We start from the raw sequence: 18,713 nt of genomic DNA on the forward strand, positions 1-18,713 counted from the left end.
ATAAGAAGTAATAGTCTGAATGTCTATTACTCTCAGAAATACCTTATTTGGATAAGTTACTGAGTCTTACTATTTTTATGTATTTTTTTATTTCACAAAATAAGCTAGTTATATAAATAGACCAGAAATACTTTTGAAGTGAGTTCTCCTAATAAAATTGGTTTTATTGTCATTTAAGGATAAATAGAAGACCAAAGTTACTATACACTTACTTCTTTTTAGGAAACTACATTGGTTTAATGTAGCTAATTAGAAATTAGCTCTCAACATTTATAAGCGAAATATTACCTTAGTGTTCTAAAATACTTGACATACATCAAATACATAAACATTTCAGTTACCAATGTTTGATTTTTCACTATATAAAATTCTAATTAAAAGATACCTAAGGCATAAAATGAGGTATCTTTCTACTGTAAGTTAAAATAATTAATTTTACTCCCTGAAGTCTTGTCCATCTTCCTCTCATTCACTCTGTATTCATCTTAAGTCCTTAAAACACCAATACCAAGCAGAGGAAAGTGAAAATATATACTAGAAATACTCAAAATTCTCCTCCTGTTCAACATATTTACAATACTAGCTTTTCTAGTCACGAAATAATATTGGATTCCCTCTCCCACTTTTTTTTTTTACTGCTGAAATGTTTAACAAACGACATCTGCAAAAATAAACAATTGCATTTTCATCCAAAGACTGAATATAAAATGGGTTCTGATCATCCTAAACAGAGGACTATTCTCTCAAAAAGTGGGTAGAGCTATTGTCAGTTGCAATTATACAGAGAGGGTCTATGTACAAACTACCTACTGATTTATTTCAGCAGCCATGCAAACTACTCAGATTTTCACTGACAAGCTGAATGCAGACAGACACTTAAAAGAAGCCACACCTGCCTACAGGCAGAAACATGCTGTTGCAATATCTTCTGGCAGTAGCAAAACCTATTAAGAAAGCAATTTTTTTTCCAAAGTATATTTCACTCATTTACTTTTAAGGAAAAATTAAAATAAATTGGCGCTGTAAATTTTAACAAGCAAATATTTCTGAAGGATTCTAACAACCAAATCACTGCACTGATAAACCAATCACATCTTTAAAAGGTGTGGTCAGTTGGAACAAAGAGCACTCTGGTATGAAGATTTTTAATTCTCTCCATCTTGTTCTAAAAGGAACAGTTCAGGAGGACATGTTATGAATGTTAAAAAATACTTCCATAGAAGGACCCAAAATGCAACGCTAAGAACAAATTATAAGCAGAACATAGAATAATCTCCTGAGGACAAGAGAAATTTTGCCTTACAACAATTAAAACATTGGGAACTTAGTATTTTAAGATAATGTGCTTTCAATTATATTTAAGCCATCTTCATTATTAACTATGGGACGTTTTTAGTAAATAAATAACCCAAGAATAACTTCTCTAAGAGGAAATAGCATTATTGTCAGAGCAGTTTTACGGGAAGTAAGTTTTTTCTCCCTCAAAATTTTGCTGTAAATGGTCAAAATATCAATGATTTTAGCTAGGAATAATCTGTGTCGTTCCTGAAAAAAGACCCGCCTTACAATGTAGGATTGTACCCCAAACTCCATTTGCTCCTTCTTAAGATCCTTTGCTAATACTTCTTCCTCTGATTACCCCTTAAAATTATACATTCCTCAATATTTAGTCATCAACTCACTCACTCACCTGCCCACTCTCTCTCTGTCTTTGTCTCTCCTTCAACTTAGATGTCTACCAAGGAGGTGATACACTTTTCCTTAGAAAGTTGATTACTGTAGTTGAAACACCACTGGTTAGTGTGAGAAGAAATAATAACAATAATGGTAATGATAATAATGACATTTATATAGTATCATCTTAAAAATCAATATTCACAGTTAATCATATCATTTCCTCATGCCTATCTTAGGGATAAATAGTATTATTCCTATTTTACAGATGAAGGAACAAATCCAGACAGGTTTAACAATCTGCCTACAATCACACAACTACAAAGTCATACAACCAGGGCTCAAGAGCATGTTGACTCCAAATTCCATATTTTGCCCCACCATTCCATACTGTCTCTCTTTTAGAAACTAAATCTCAGGGCTTCCCTGGTGGCACAGTGGTTAAGAATCTGCCTACCAATGCAGGGGACACGGGTTCAAACCCTGGTCCGGGAAGATCCCACACGCCGCAAAGCAACTAAGCCCGTGTGCCACAACTACTGAGCCTGTGCTCTAGAGCCCATGAGCCACAACTACTGAACCCACGTGCCGCATCTACTGAAGCCCCCGCACTCTAGAGCCCGTGCTCCACAACAAGAGAAGCCAACATAATGAGAGGCCCGCGCACCGCAACAAAGAGTAGCCCCTGCTTGCCACAACTAGAGAAAGCCCGCGTGCAGCAACGAAGATCCATCACAGCCAAAAATAATAAATAAATAAATTTAAAAGAAAAAGAAACTAAATCTCAGTCTGATTTCTAGTTTCCCCATTGAAAGCATCATTACTTGGGAAGATGCACTTTGATTTCCAATCGAGTAACTTAGAGAAATCTTTGAAACATACAGTGTTTGTGGAAACGTACAGTGTTGCCCAGAATAACCTCAGAACTGACAGGAAAACCTATGTTAGAGACATAGGTCAAGAGTCCAGAAGAGCTATTACTTAAGAAGCTTTTCCAAAGTTTAATATCAAAAGGTATCACCCCTAAATGTAATTAATCCTAGATTCTCAGTCTGTATGTCTAAAGTCCCTTAATTCAGACATGGTTCACAGTGGTATTGCACTGTATAGAAACCATCTGTTTTCTACTCTGACTTTCTCATGGTCAGGAAAAATAGAATTTATAGAAATAGTTTATAGCCTTTATTCCTATTCCTGGAATTTAGGCCAAATCTAAACACTCTGAAAGCTGGGAAATTACTTCTTCACTCTTCCCTATGTTTTAACCCTGCCTTAGTTAAAAGGTCAAACGTCAGACCAAATCTCAATTAGCTATGGAATCTAAGATTAGGAACATGCTAGGAAATCTGGGTAATTTCCAGATCAGTGATTCTCAACCTTTGTTTCTCCCTCTACTGTTCACAACCCCATGTTACTCTCATCATCAAATACAGAAAATAGTACAACTTAATTAACAGGAGAGTTAATGAGTATTTGGGGGAAGCACAGGGAAGAGAGGTCCTGATACATTCTTTTCCAACAGAGGATGTCTATCAAAACTAGAGGAGATAGAGCTAAATACATGTATTTCTAGCTTCTCGAGAAATCTTCTACTGTACTTATCATTTAACTCCCTGCTCGGTTGTTTACAGTTCTGGTCAATGTTCTTTTGCTTATGCAAGTCCTTGAGTGATTTCATATCTATGGGACATGTCTGTACTTTCTTTGATCAGGTGTCTAGACAAAAGCATGCTTAGGGAAAGGTTATTTATTTACACGGTTTATTATAAAACAGGTCTTTTTGGTTTTCACTATAAAAATAATAGCAAACTAAATAATTTTTATGTAAAAGACTGCTATCATAAATCTATAAACCACATGCCTAATCCTTTATAAAAATTCTCCCTGCTGCTATTCTTAGCCACATTCCTGTGGCTAGGGGCAGGCATAATTATCTTCATTTTGCAGATGAGAAACCTGAGGCTCAGAGAATTAAGAGATTTGCCTGAGGTCACACAATTAATCAGGACAGCAGAGGCAGAACCCATAAAAAGATGCCTTTTAGTTTAGGGCATTCTATTAAAGTTACAAGTAGAAAGTGTTCCCCTATAGCTTTCAAGGTTTTCTAAATAGTAAAGGAAAAAAGAAAAGCACAAAATTTTGCAGAGTAAAATTCTATGTTTTTGTCCTATGTTTTGACTCAAATTCTAACACTGGTATATTAATTGTTTTGCAAATAGGGCCAAACCTGCTGGCTTGTTCCTAAGGTAACTTAGCAGTATTATATGTTATTTGCTTAAAAGGCACAAAACAAAATTCGAAAGTTAGAAAAATTCATTTAAGAAAGAAAATATTACATTTGCTAAGCAATGTTCTAAAAGAGGAGGATTTAATTTTCTACCATGTTCTTCACAGATTTTCAACACACTGACACCTAAAAAATAAAGTGTAAACTAAAGTAGTGAGCTACATAGGCCAACTATGTACAATCCAATTGGAATGCCAAAAGCCCTACTCAAGCAGCAATTATGTAGTGTCATGAGGCTACACGTGTTTTTATAAGCACTCATTAAAAGTTAGTCACAATTTGAGATCCTGTCCAACCAGTATGGTATGCCCCAAGTTAGTGATCTTAAGAGACAAACTACTGACCAACCATTGTTTAGCATGTATTAAACAAAAAAGAACAATGATATTCATTTCCTTCTAATAGCATATTTTAGGAATTTATGGATTTAACTCTTCCAAGCATAATAATTGGCAATGTCCACAAACCAAATGATTTTATCTTTTAAAATAAATCAGCATTGTATGTCATTTACTTGGGTACAGGTATACAAGGACACTTGCCATACTGAAGCTAGTTAATTTCTTCAAAGACAGTTGCCTTGTTCTGGTCACATTACTATATCATAAGAATAGCCTGTACATGCTGACAGTTGATTGAGGAGTCAAGTCACAAAAAATTAGGTTTGTGCCATGATTCGTTTAGTCTAGAGCGCAGTATTCACATGTGACTTACCTAACTTCAGTTGAGAGCATTTTCTCATTCTTAAAAAAGAAAGATATTTTTGATGACAAGAATATAAAAAAACTAAGGGATAAAATTAAGGTGTGTTCTGAAGTGAAGGATGCAAATCACCTGTAACAAAACACTACTACGTTTTATTTCCATAGTTTTTTTAAAATCTGAAGTTGTCCTATAGTTCTTATTTTATTCTCACATCAGCCCTGTGTGGAAGGAAGAAAGTAGTATTGTTATTTATTGTTATTCTAATTTGTAGAGAATTGATATAACTTACCCATGGTTACAGAGAGTGACTCAGTAGCCACACAGGAAGGAATCTGAAGAGTCTACTCCTGCTTTGCCCTGACTCCCAGTTTAGGACTCCTTCCAACAGTCAAATTATAAAATGTATCACAGGTTAGAAGTAAGTACACCATGTACCGTGACCATCTCTCTGCTGTCTACAGGAACAATTCGAAAAAAGTACAAGCTAGTGTGTACTCAGTACTATGCTAGGCATCGCAAGGATTCAGAAGATTTACAATATACAGTTCTTTCCTCACAGTGCTTCACATCTAGTTGAGACAAAAGTAATGGGCATGAAGGAAATCTGAATAGTAAGCAATAGTATTGTTACGAATTAAAATAGTGTTTAAAACGATAGATTAACTGTTAGCTTCTTCAAACTGGGCTTTTGGAAGGATTTGGATTGAGGGGTAGGGGAGTCACTGGAGATTCAAGGCTGACTGGTAGCCTCGCAGATTTAAAAACTGCAAGTCCCAACCCAATGGGACAAAGAGAGGGAGTTATCTATCTCTACTACTCAATGACAAATTTGCAAAGGTGTCACAGAATGGGGAAGACATCTTATGTTTTCAAAGACCGTTGTTAATCTTGTAAAATAAGTCCTTAAAAGGTTGCAGATCAAAGCCTAACGTGACACACGGGTTTAATTTAAAACAGCAGCAATTCATCTTCTTTCATACCTTCTTTGTACTTCTACCAGTCAAGTGTTAAAACCAGAAGTGGGATTTATCCACAAGTAGAAGCAGGAGAGACTATGTACAGATGGTCACACAGCCCATATTTTTCGGCCTTTCCTGAAGGTGTCAATAAAATTTCTAGTTTGCTCACTATTACTTCTTGTACACTGGTCTTAACTCCCCAGCTATACTAAAACACCATGAAGGCCAGAACAAGGTCTTATTTTCATCTCCTTATTGCTTAGCACAGGCACTAAATAATGGGCACTTAGACTTTAAAACTTTAATGATGGGGACTTCCTGGTGGCACAGTGGTTAAGAATCCACCTGCCAATGAAGGAGACACGAGTTCGAGTTCTTCTCCGGGAAGATCCCGCATGCCGCGGAGCAACTAAGCCCATGCGCCACAACTACTGAGCCTGCGCTCTAGGGCCCGCCAGCCACAGCTACTCAGCCGGCGTGCCGCAACTACTTAAGCCCACGCGCCTAGAGCCTGTGCTCCGCAACAATAGAAGCCAACGCAATGAGATGCCCACGCACTGCAACAAAGATTAGCCCCTGCTTGCTGCAACCAGAGAAAGCTTGCGCGCAGCAATGAAGACCCAACACAGCCATAAATAAATAAATTTATATTAAATAATAATAATAATTGTAGGAAATGATTTTAAAAAAAAAGAAGCCTTAGTAAAATTTGACTGATTTTTTCTTACTGGGTAGCAAAAAGTAGGCATTAATAAAGGTGTCTCTAGAGAATCCCTAAGATGAGTGTTAACTACCAAGATAAACCAGGATTTTTATTTAAATATACCAGGGAACAGCCAACGAAATCATCGTATGAGGGTCAAAGAACCATCCATGGATCGATAATAAGGAGTTTAAATTAGAGCAACAGCATCACATATGTAAAAGTAACCATAATATTCTTTCATATGGATGATAAATGACAGCTTATCCCATATGACTATTCTAACTTTATTAAAACTTAGATCTAGCATTATGTCCTACAAGCATTCACGTTTACAGGAAACATGATATCATATCACTATAATGTCTTGTGATAAGGGCTAATGATGGTATATAGAACATTCACAAATACAAGTATATACTATGATGTCAAGTATATTATTCAATTTGATGGCTTCAGGGACATGAGTAATTTCAAAACAAACAAGTCAGCCACCTGGTAAGACAGGGCTGAGCATTTAATAATATATAAATCTTTACAGAACAACAAAGCATTTAAAATAATCCCTAATTTAGCTTGGTATTTCATATGCATGTTGTAAACGGCCTTCAAAACCAGGTGCAATTAATATAAAGCTACAACAGAATTCTAATGCTGATGGGCCATCACTGAAAATTATTATACATGTATACTTCTATCACCTACAAGAAGAAATACTTCTTTGTTAATAACATATAACTCTGCCAAAGCAAAAACAAAAAAGAAAATGTGTCATACAACTCCGTTCCGTAAGGACAATTTGAATAATTACATTAACTTTAGAATATAAATCTAACTATTCCAATTAGAAATGAACTTGATAAAATATCTAAGAAAATATGCACCATAAAGTTCTGAAAATGTATTTCAACCTCATAAGTAGATAAATTGGAAGACATTTAGGACTGTGGTTGAAATAATCAACTCCAAAGCTAAAGGAAAGTTCAAATTTACTCTTGATAGTTTTAGGAGTCAAAAATCCTACAGGGATCAAATCAATCACTTGGAAAATCAAATCGCACCAATTTCTTTCATCCCAAAGAAGGATTATATCAAGTCGTGTTGTACATTTAAGCAGTTAAGATGATCCATCAGGATGCTTGCCTACATCCACTAATACTATTTCTGTAAAGAAAGGCTGGTCATCCAGGCACCTATAACTCTCTCTCCTTTGACTCCAAAAGCCGTGACTTTAAGGTTATTTAAAAATACTTCATATTCATCAAGATAATGGTTATTAGAGGAGAGAGTGGTGGTGAATAGGAGAGGTCAGTGACATTCTCTTGATCTGAGTTGACTGGGTTCAGTTTGTGAAACTTCATTGAACTCTATTATGATTTTTGCACTTTCTATATGTTGTATGTTATACTTCAACAAAAGTTTAATAAATGAAAATGCTCCATATTTACCTTTTTTCACTTTTTAGAGTAGTTACTAGTCTGAGATTCCTGAATGAAGGATTCATAACATACTCATCTTTTGCAAATGCTTGCTACATAACAATAAGACAGATGCTATGTCAATAAAGACAGATGAATTAACAGAGACCAACAATCAATTGTACAATGTCAATAAGAACTACTTGATTTGCATTCCTTCATTCCAGAGCACTGAACTGCTGCTACATTTTACGTAGTACACCATGAGTAGTTAAAAAAAAATGCTTGAGCCCCTCCCGCCAGAGGTAGATGGCATTTGTGTATGTATGCGTAAGAGAAAGAGAAAGAAGCCAAGACATATATACTAATAACTAATAAGACATGCACTGTATGTGTGGTGAGAGCAATAAATGCCACAGGGAAGGAGTGAGACATTCCAGTGGGATTAACCAGGAAGGGCATTACTGAGGGCGTAGTACAAGCATGATGAACGTCTTAGTAAGATGAAGGAATGGACCAGCATTTACAGAATACTTAACACTGCATGCCAGGTACCATGTGAGCATTTTCATAAACCTTACTTAACTTTCACAATATAGCTAAACCCACTAAGATCTTGATTAGGTAAGAAATTTATCTAAGATCACAGAGCCAGTACATACTAGAGAATTTGACCTAGACCTTTTCACTCCAAGATCAATGTCTTTCTACCACACCATGCTGCCACTGTCTTGAATAAGAGCTTGATATCTGTGGCCAAAAATCCAAATCTGAAATCTGACAAAAACTGACAAAAAAAGTTTTTCCTACCCAATGAATGCACTTCAAAATATTTTTATTCTTCAAAATAACCGGATCAAAACCAAAACAAAACAGACCACATCTATGTATAGGAATGATGGCCTAAAGCTACAGTTTTGGAATTCTAATTCACAGCTTGAGATCAACCTATTCGACTATCCTTTTTGGTAAAAAGATCTCAGTCAACCATAGTCTTCTAACAAAAAGCCGACTACCAAAATAATGAGGTTATGAAAATTAAGATAATTTAACAGTTGACAGTCTTGCTGACAAACTGAAACACAGAATGTGAGAAAAGGCCAAGAATCAAGGGTAATTCTTACATTTTGGTTTGAGGAACTGGGTAAATAGTGGAGCTGTTTACAGAGTTGGGAAGCACAGGAGGAGGAAAAGGTTTGAAAGAAAAATTAAGAGTTCTTTCTTTGCCATGTTAAGCTTAAGAAACCTTTTTGATATTTAAGAATAGAGGTCAAGTAGGTAGTTAAATATACAACTTTGCAGCTTAGGAGAGAGGTTGGCCTGGAGTTCCAGATTTGGAAGGTATCATCATAAAGATGGTATTTAAAGTCATGGACTGAGCTGAATGAAAAAAATTATTTCAAGACAGTGCTGGAGAGGCAAATGCTGCTGATCAACTGAGTGAGATGAGTACTGAGCATTAACAAAGATTTGGCAACACAGAGATCGATGACCTTGACAAGGGTGCTTTTAGTGGAATGGTATGTACAAAAATTATTTAAATAGGGATAGAACAAAATGGGAGGTAAAGAAATGGGAGATCCAGGAGCTTTTCTATAAAGAAGGAAGAAGTACGGTGGGGCCAGAAAAGAACATGGGTTTTATCTAAGGAGGATTTTTTTTTAATTGAAATAACCCATTACAGATGGAAAGATTGATGATGCAACAGAACATGGACAACTGAGAAGTCTTAAGTCTTTAAGTCCTAAGGTAGGCAAGAAGAAATGAGCTCTAGGGTGCAAGGAAAGGGACCAGTCTTAGGCAGAGACAGGCACTTCATCCACTGTAACAGGAAGGAGAGTGTATGGGTGTAAGGCCAACTGGCCCGAGGCAGGGGAACACAATCAGATTCACAGGTTTCATCAGACCGAAATTCTCCGGACCACCCAGTTCCAGAAACTGCCCTGGAGACATTCCGGACCACCCAGTTCCAGAAACTGACCTGCGGACTTTGCACCCTGCCCAGTCTTCCCGCCTTTCGAGGGCTGGGACTAACGGTCCCCTAGGATACCCGAAAAGACCACCAAATAAGGAATACCCTGCGCCCTCCCAGATTCACCACACCCCTTTCCCTTCTTCCCCTATAAAATCTTGCCCAACCCTCGCCCGGGTGCGACTTCTCTGGCCCCTTTCTCTCGGACCAGTGAACCTCACCCGGGAGCGCTCCCTAATAAAGCTCACTGGAAGCTTTCCTCTGTTTTGCGGTGCCGTTTGTTAAGATCCGACCTTACAATGGGTACAGATGCAGGTAGTTTGGTAGATATGATGGTGGATAGAAAGCTGGATCTAAGCAAGGTTAGGATTCTGTCAGGTAAGTACCACAGAAGGAAAGAAGGATAAGGGATTTGAAGCACATGCAAAAGACCAGTTGTACTGATAGAACATGGTCTCCAAGCTAGATGAGGGAAAAAAGGACATGAATGAGGTGCAGTGGAAAGTGGAAAACTTAATGCACATGAGCACCCAGTGGAGTTAAAAAAAATTATTTGAGGAATAAGGAAGCCATGTAAGTAGACAGTGGGTTTTTTTGTTGTTCTTTTTGTTTGTTTCCTTGTTTTAAGTTTATAAGAGGAGCAGTTACCAGCAATGAGGTTTAACATTTGACCATGGGAATAGATTTCTGAGGTGGGGGGATCTAAAAGCTGTGAGATCAGATGTTTGATTATCCATGTGGCTGTAGCAATCACTAAGTCTAATGACAGGAAAACTGTGGAAAAGCAGTGAGCCGGGTACTAACGAGGAGGTAAGGATGGATCTGGAGGGGAAAATAGTCTGATGGCATGCATTTCAGAAGAGCTGGGGTTCTGAGCAAGGAAAAAATGGACTGAAGCAACAAATGGGAGAAAGGGTTCTAAATGAGGGGTGAAGATGTGGGGTGAAAAAAACATCATTACTTAAAGACTATAGGGAAACAGAGTTCCCAAGAATAGTCAGGGCAAGAAAGTGAACGAAATTTTATTTTCAACACTATGTCTGTTTGATGATAGTAAACTATCAGTTCCAGGAGGCAAATTGGAAGGGTTAGGGGAGGGGACATTGAAAAGTTCAAGGATTGTATCAATTAGGATCTACATAAAGCAAATGAGTATAAAATTTCCCAGCAAAAATGGCCAACTTGGGAATCCTCGACACTAAAAATGCAACCGAAACAAATTAACAAACACCTTTTCTAAGCTTCATGAGAGCAGTTCAGTATCTTTACAATAAATTCCCTTTTTGCTTAAGTTAGCAACTAAAGAATCCTAATGATAATCACCTGCATGTAGAGGGCCTTGCATACATAGACAAGTTCAGAAGAGGAACGTTTATTCAATTCATTCAGTATATTTAAGTGCTATTTGGCCTGGAGTGATAAGGAAAATCTCAGAAAGGAATCTTAGGCATGTTAGCTATCCGTTTATCCCCTTTTCTCATTTCATTTCTTCCTTTCACAAAAGTCAATGGTGAGAAAAAGATCAATAACAATTAGGCTGGAGTGAGCGGGCAGCAGGGTTGCTCTGAGGACAAACACAATTCTCTGTACACCTGCCTGTGACCTCACAATAACACTTGTGCAGGTGTGGAGAGTCCTATAGCTTAAAATAACAAATGCCGCAGCAGTCTGTAACTGTCATCCCTGAGGTTTCTTGTCCAACTGCGCCACCCCGTACTACACAGTGTTTCTCCAAACGGAAAATGACCCATTTGGGGAAGAGTTAATATACATTACAACTTTCTCTCTCTTAGGTGAACTAATTTACCTAGATGAAGAATTCTGAGAATACTTTATTTCTAACAGGGTAGTATTTAACTTTATGTAGAAACAAGTGTTGACAATGTAATTATAAAATTTTATAATCCAACAGTGAGTACGGTAGTATTCCTTAACACATAGACCAAATCAAGACAAATTAATTTCAGTTGTCATTCATTGTCCATAAAATGAAATGTCTACAACATATGGTTGATGTACAAAAAAACAACTGTAGCAGGCATCAAAAATAAGAAACATGCAAAATCAATTTATTGGCTTCAAGTGGAAGCACCTTGGGAATGTAGGTATAATGAAATATCCCAAAACATGGATGAGATTATTTTGTGTAAAAGATAGGGAATACTATACTTCAAAACATTCAAAACAGTGAATATTCACTAGCACTATGACTTTTATTTAGTACAATACTCTTATGTATCATAATGCCCAGCACACCATAGATTAAATCACCTTGTCAACTGAAAAAGTATGTTGAATTTAATAAGTCAATTGCGGGGAGGATACATTTAATTTCAATCCATGTAATAGACAGCCTTGGTGAAATATATCAAAGCACTTCCCAATCTGGAAAAAAGATCAAAGGGGGTCCCAGGTGATCTCCGGAATGCCAAAGATGGTTACCTTGAAACTACAGTGGAATCTATTTCTGCCCAGCTGCAGATTTGTTTAATGGCTACTCACTCATTTAAAACTTAATTGTTGAAATCCATTAAGAAATAACACTTATTCCCATGACTGGCACTTCATAACTCATACCAAAATTACTCACATCAGAGATAACCTAAACCAATCTGAGACCATTTCCTAAATTACAACATCTTTGGGCTAGAGGAGATAGGACAAAGATCCCATATGACTTGATTCCAAGCTACCTGAACAAAATGAGCCTTACCAATAGTATCTTTTCCATAGCAAGGTTTTATTCATTCATCTTACAGTGCCAGGCATCATGGCCAACTAAATTATTATGACTCTATCCTGGAGTCAATCTAGGAAAAATAAAATCCAGGCTCAGTAATTTTTTTTTTTTTTTTTTTTTTCTACATGGGCCTCTCACTGTTGTGGCCTCTCCCGTTGCGGAGCACAGGCTCCAGACGCGCGGGCTCAGCGGCCATGGCTCACGGGCCCAGCCGCTTCGCAGCATGTGGGATCCTCCCGGAGCGGGACACAAACCCGTGTCCCCTGCATCGGCAGGCGGACTCTCAACCACTGCGCCACCAGGGAAGCCCCAGGCTCAGTAATCTTATGAACAAGATCCACTTTGTTTTTGTTTTTTGTTTGTTTTTTATCTTTTGCCACACCACGTGGCTTGTGGTATCTTAGTTCCCTAACCAGGGATCGAACCCACGCCCTCAGCGGTGAAAGCAGAGTCCTAACCACTGGACCACCAAGGAGTTCCCAAGATCCACTTTGTAACAACCGTCTGTATTTCTCTTACAGAGAGACAATATTTAACTTAAGGGTCATGACTGGAGTTTGTAGATAAAAGCTTAAAAAATGGGAAAATATTAGAAGACAACTTAGAATTAATTTGACTTATGGTTAGCTAACATATTCAATATGACAGAATGTCAACCTGTCATTTGTTTTCTTTCTGGAGAAGTTAAAAAAATAGTTTTCTTTTTAAAACATACTGATAATAGGTAGTATTTCTACAACTTCCCCAAACAAAAAGCAAACAACAAAAACAGAACTTCATGACATCTGAGTAGTTAATCAGTCATTCTGCTGTCATATCTGTTTATAATTGAGGTAAAATTTATATCAGTGTCATACACAGACCTTAAATGCTCAATTCAATGAGTTTCAATAAATGCTTGTGACCTTCATGTTTCCGTCACTCCAGAAAGTTGTCCTGAACCCCTTCCAGTCAATTCCCCCACCACCCAAGGCAACTACTGTTCAGATTTCTATAGATGTGAGAAACACCTGACTTCTTTCCTTCCACACAGTATTTTTGAGATTTACCTACATGCTTGCATGTATCAGTAGCTTTTTTTTTAAAATAGCAGAGTATTTCATTATATGATTGACACAATCTGTTTATCTATTCTCTTGTTGAAGGATATTTGTGGGGGGTTGTTTGTTTTTTGTTTTGTTTTGTTTTTTTGGCTATTGTGAATAAAGGTGCTTGTAAACACAGAATCCTGTTCTGCTGTATAAATGTAATCATATCACCTTAAACTTAAGACAGCTTTCTGCCTAAACTAGGAGCTGAGGGTCTTGACGGAATTAGCATCTGCTTTCACACAAAATGAGTGAGGAGCCCCACCCCTGCTCCAGAGCCCTGGCTGATTAGATGGGACCTGCTCCAACCAGCCCATATCTGTGATATGTGACACTCCAGGGGGCCACACTTTATGAGAAGAGACTCTTTCCCCCGAACATTTCAAACAGGTAGTGTTTAGGGGTAGTGTCAATAAAGCTCATCTCTGTTCCAACCCTAATCTGGTATCACATTGCTTCTATTATAGACAAAAACACAGTATTCAAAAATAACAACCAACGCACAGACACAAAAAGGGACTTTTAATTTACCTGTTCTTTAAGGTCTCCCAGCACAGGTTACACCTAATCAATGGATAGCCAGCCACATGCTATTAATGTAACTTTGGGCACATCATTCACCTCTGAGTCCTAATTTCCCAAGATGCAAAATGGGATAACTGTAGCACCTGTCTTAGGGTTATTTTTGAAGATCAAATTAGATAATACATATCAAGTATTCACAGATGCTAACATACTTAAGTACATAGCACTAGCTATTATTAACAAAACTTTATTTCCAAAACTATTTAGAGAGTATAACCTCAGATTTTCCTTTTCCTTTTCCATTTCAAGGTAGTAACAAGAGTTTCCCAAAATGAGTGTGTTCCCCCCAAAATTAATTCACATTTAACTGGTATTATGTAAACCAAAGTCTACAGCCAGGGAAGTTTTGGCTAAATAATTTTTTTTTAAACTGCAAAACATCTAAGTGTTTTATGCTAATGTACACTATGACCCCCTAAAAGTGAGATCTAGTATTGACCACGAAATTGACTTCTGCCCTAACAAAATCATGTGATCCTGGGGCTCTAACACTTTCAGACATGCTAGTAAAAACAATGCTGACTACACATATGAAACAAACAGCATCCTTAAGAAGATAATATATGCTCTTCCCATTTCATTTAGTTAAATGCTATCCATCCTTCAGACCTCAGGGAAGCCTTCTTAAACCCTCCAAACTTACTCAAGACTTCCTGCTAGACACTCTCAAGGTTCCCTTAGACTTTTCCTTCCTAGCTCTTACTGCCATTTGTATTAACATACTCAAAAAGATTATTTGATTAATGCCCATCACCTTGCCCACCAAACTATAAGCTTCAATTAAAGGCATGGCTATATATTATGCTCAACCTTATACCCCTAGTATCTACCACAATGTCTGGTACCAAATAACTGATATGGAACAAATATGTGAATACAAGAATTCACTGCAACTTTATTTGTCATAGTAAAAAATTGAAAACAACTCAAATGTTTAATAGGAAAGTAATTAAATAAGCTACTCTACATATATATTGTAGAATATTATACACTCATTAAAAAGAATGAGCTTAATCTCTATGTTCTGACATACTCACTTTTCTAAATGAGAAAGGGAAAATGCATTTTATTTCATAGGTACTATATTGTGCTTAGATGTCTAAAAACATACACATCTCTTAACGGTGACTACATCTGAAGAGGAACAGGCCTGGAAAAAGGTACTTTCACTTTTATACTTTATACATTTCTCTGTTGTTTCAATATTCTTCAACAAACATGTATTTCTTTTCTAATTAATTTTTTAAGCTTTGAGCAACTGCAAGTCCACATAAATTATCATATGCTTTATGCTTCCACAAAGCAAAAAAAACCAACAGAACTGGGGCTAAAATGTGGCTCTTTTTTCTTGGTCCAGTGTTCCTTCCACTACACATTATTGCCTTTCCAATAAGGGACACAAGCCTGATATTGATACAATCAATATTTTAGTACCAAATGACTAGAAGAGATTTAAACCTACTCCCATCTCCACCTCACCTCTGCAAGTCATGAGAGGGCACTGCAGGCCAATGGCCATAGAGGCTTCTTTTAATAACCCCAGTGACGGGGAGGTTACAAAATTCTAGTGCATGCTCCTCACTATTACGACAATTCCCTTATATTGAGCTGAAACCTATCTCTTTTACTTTGACCCTTTGGTTCAAGTTTGGCCATTTGGAATGCGAAGCTTCTCTCCTCTTCTGGAATATATTCAAGTATATGAAGACAGTTATCACCTGTGTCTTTTTGGGAGCGGGTGCTTTACTTAGATAAACTTTCCAATAAAACAGCTGTCATTATCCAACTTCTAATTTCAGTCCTGACAAACTGCTTGGCAGATGAGGAGACGGAGAACCATCACGCAAGACTATGTCAAAATAATGAGGTACAAGTAGTCAATTGTTACTACAATCCTTCAAGGAGAGTTACAGAGAATCATGCACATCTTACCACTCCTTTATTAGATGTTGCTAAATAAAACATCTTTCTGGTATAAAGCACAGGAATGAAGACAGGGTCAGATGCTTCTGACAAAATCTTGGCTTTAGACAGCTACACATAGCTGGTTCAAGAATTTGCCATGAATGCAGCCAATTATTAGTCCTCCGTCAGACAGATGAACAATCAACCTAATGATCTTCCTCAGTAAAATATTTCTTGCTGTTTTTGTTAGAACCTCCAATAACAAAGCACCTGGTGGTTCTACCAATGGACGAATGAGACTTCCTCACTATTTAAAAGAGACAAAGGAATTAATGATAAAAAAAATGAAACTCAGGGACTGAACTTGAGACTCATGAAAACGTTTCAGACCATAATGACATGGTTGTTAGATAACACCAGAAAATACACGAAAAGTACAGGAAGTCTAGGACGAAGTACTAGAACAAGAAGTACAAGTTCAAGAAGTCCTGTACTTAAAAGGACAACAAGCACAGTAAGCGACACTGTAGCTAAATACTTATTAAAACTGCTTTTTATCACCTGATGAAAAACAATCAGCAGTAAATGCTTGTGAAAAAACTTAGAGTAAGAATACAGGGCAAGATAGACATCTATTTGGAATAGCACAGCTTTTTTACTCTGGTTTACCTATTGATGACAGGTACAAACTTGGGAAAGTCCTCCCAAACGTTGCTCCAGGTTTTCCTTCTGAATCTGAACCTAATTAAGGGAAAGGAGAGGTCCTCTGAGCACCCAATTGAAAATATCCCTCCTTATTCTTCTTTACTCAACTGTGGTTCCCTTCATCATAATTTATAATTATATATCTCTGTGCTTATTGTCCCATGACCCAGAAAACCATAAGTTCCTTGAAGGCAGAGTCAACTCTTTTGAACACTGTATACACATGCACATGGGACCCTGTACATGAAAGATGCTCATTATATATCTGTATAGTGAAGACAGAAAGGAAAGAAAAAGGAAGTCACTGGTTACCATGAACTGTCACTTTGGGACTTCCCTGGTGATGCAGTGGTTAAGAATCCGCCTGCCAATGCAGGGGACACGGGTTCGATCGTCAGACCTGGAAGATCCCACATGCCGCCGAGCAACTAAGCCCATGCGCCACAACTACTGAGCCTGCGCTCTAGGGCCCGCAAGCCACAACTACTGAGCCCACGCGCCTACAGCCCTTGCTCCGCAATGAGAAGCCCACGCACCGCAACGAAGCGTAGCCCGGCTCACTGCAACTAGAGAAAGCCCGTACTCAGCAACAAAGACCCAACGCAGCCAAAAAAAAAAAAAAAGAAGTTACTTTTCTTGCGTAGCCAATGTTGGGAAATTTATCACTTGTTGGACACTAATGATCCAGATCATTTATATATATCACTTAACCTCTCAACAATACAGGCGGGTTTCTCATTTGAGACCAAAGTAAGACTCAGAGAAATTAAATATTTAATAACTTGCTTAAGCCACACACCTAGAAAATTTGAGCTCCAGTTTACGTTAACGTCAGGTTTATCTGATATGATGGCGGCTGCCCCCAAGCTGCTCTTGTCTTCAATTATCTCCCCTCCATACAGCTAAGTGAGGAGGGAGAAATACCTAACAGCAAATTAGTAGCTGTATACAACCCAAGACCTCTGGCTATCTATACAGTCTGAATTTCCTTCCAGCTTAAAGAAATCTGCTAAAGAAATATAAACAGCAAAACAAGCAGTTTTGCATTCATCAAATAATTTGATTCTCAAAACAATCTTACAAACGAGAGAGAAATGCCCATTATGTTGGTGTGGACACTGGGGCTAAGAGGGCTTAAGAGCTTTCACATTCTCCCTACAAACCTATGGGCCTGGGATTTTCCAAAAAGAAACAGTGACTGCATAAACCTGGTGCATCATTTGAAAAAGACACTAGCGTCATAATCTTCGTTTCCCTACTGCAAATATGTAATCCAAATGGGAGCGTTCAACGACTCAATTTTCCCTTTGCATTTTAGGTTTGATGAGGGTCCCGTTCATTCAGTACAATTAGTCAAATGTTGACCGCCAAATATATTTACAAGGAGACAACACATCCAGGTCAAAGAAAAGGCTACACTGCAGCCAAAACTAACTCTGGGCTGCGGTCCACTTTTGCCCTGGCCAACTCCTCTCACTTCCTGAGAGCCAACTCCTCTCACTTCCACTGAACCATTCCTCCCAGGAGTCAGATTTAGTGTAATAGGCAGGTTCCTACCTTGGTCTGAACACTCTTATCAAACTTGTCATTTTTGAAGCTAAACGTATTCTGGTGCCTCTGAGGCCTGGAACGAGCCACGTTCCCTTTCTGGGAGCTCATCGCCGAAACCACAACCACCTCGAGCTGGGACAAGGAAGATGCACACAAGCCTAGGATACCAGGAACTATCTCCACGGAGTTCACGCTTCTGTCTCTGACCCGGAAGGAACTTAACCAGCATTTCTGCCTCCGCCTCCGGAATCCCACGTGACTCCTCGCGGAGGTCAAAGGACACCTTTCGGCCCTTCAGCTCCAGCAAGGGTCTTTTACTCAGCCCAGTCTCTACCCCTCCCCATCCGCGAAGCCTTTCTCAAACCCGGCGATAAATCCCACTTTCTTCGAAGCGAGAATTCCCCCATTGGTCCGAATGTGG

General features: G+C 38.1%; 1 protein-coding gene across 1 annotated transcript in view; it reads right to left on the reverse strand.

The window, feature by feature from the left end:
• CUNH9orf85 (chromosome unknown C9orf85 homolog) overlaps nt 1-18,609 on the reverse strand; it is a 58,532-nt gene extending 39,923 nt beyond the window's left edge. The window contains exon 1 of the mRNA XM_024738972.1: nt 18,299-18,609. Within this exon, the coding sequence (XP_024594740.1) occupies nt 18,299-18,400 (102 nt within the window). The 5' untranslated portion in view covers nt 18,401-18,609. The remainder of the gene's footprint in view (nt 1-18,298) is intronic.
• Nucleotides 18,610-18,713: the final 104 nt, after the last annotated feature.

This window comes from Neophocaena asiaeorientalis, unplaced genomic scaffold (assembly GCF_003031525.2).
Source record: "Neophocaena asiaeorientalis asiaeorientalis breed wild unplaced genomic scaffold, Neophocaena_asiaeorientalis_V1.1 scaffold249, whole genome shotgun sequence".
NCBI classification, from domain to species: domain Eukaryota; kingdom Metazoa; phylum Chordata; class Mammalia; order Artiodactyla; family Phocoenidae; genus Neophocaena; species Neophocaena asiaeorientalis.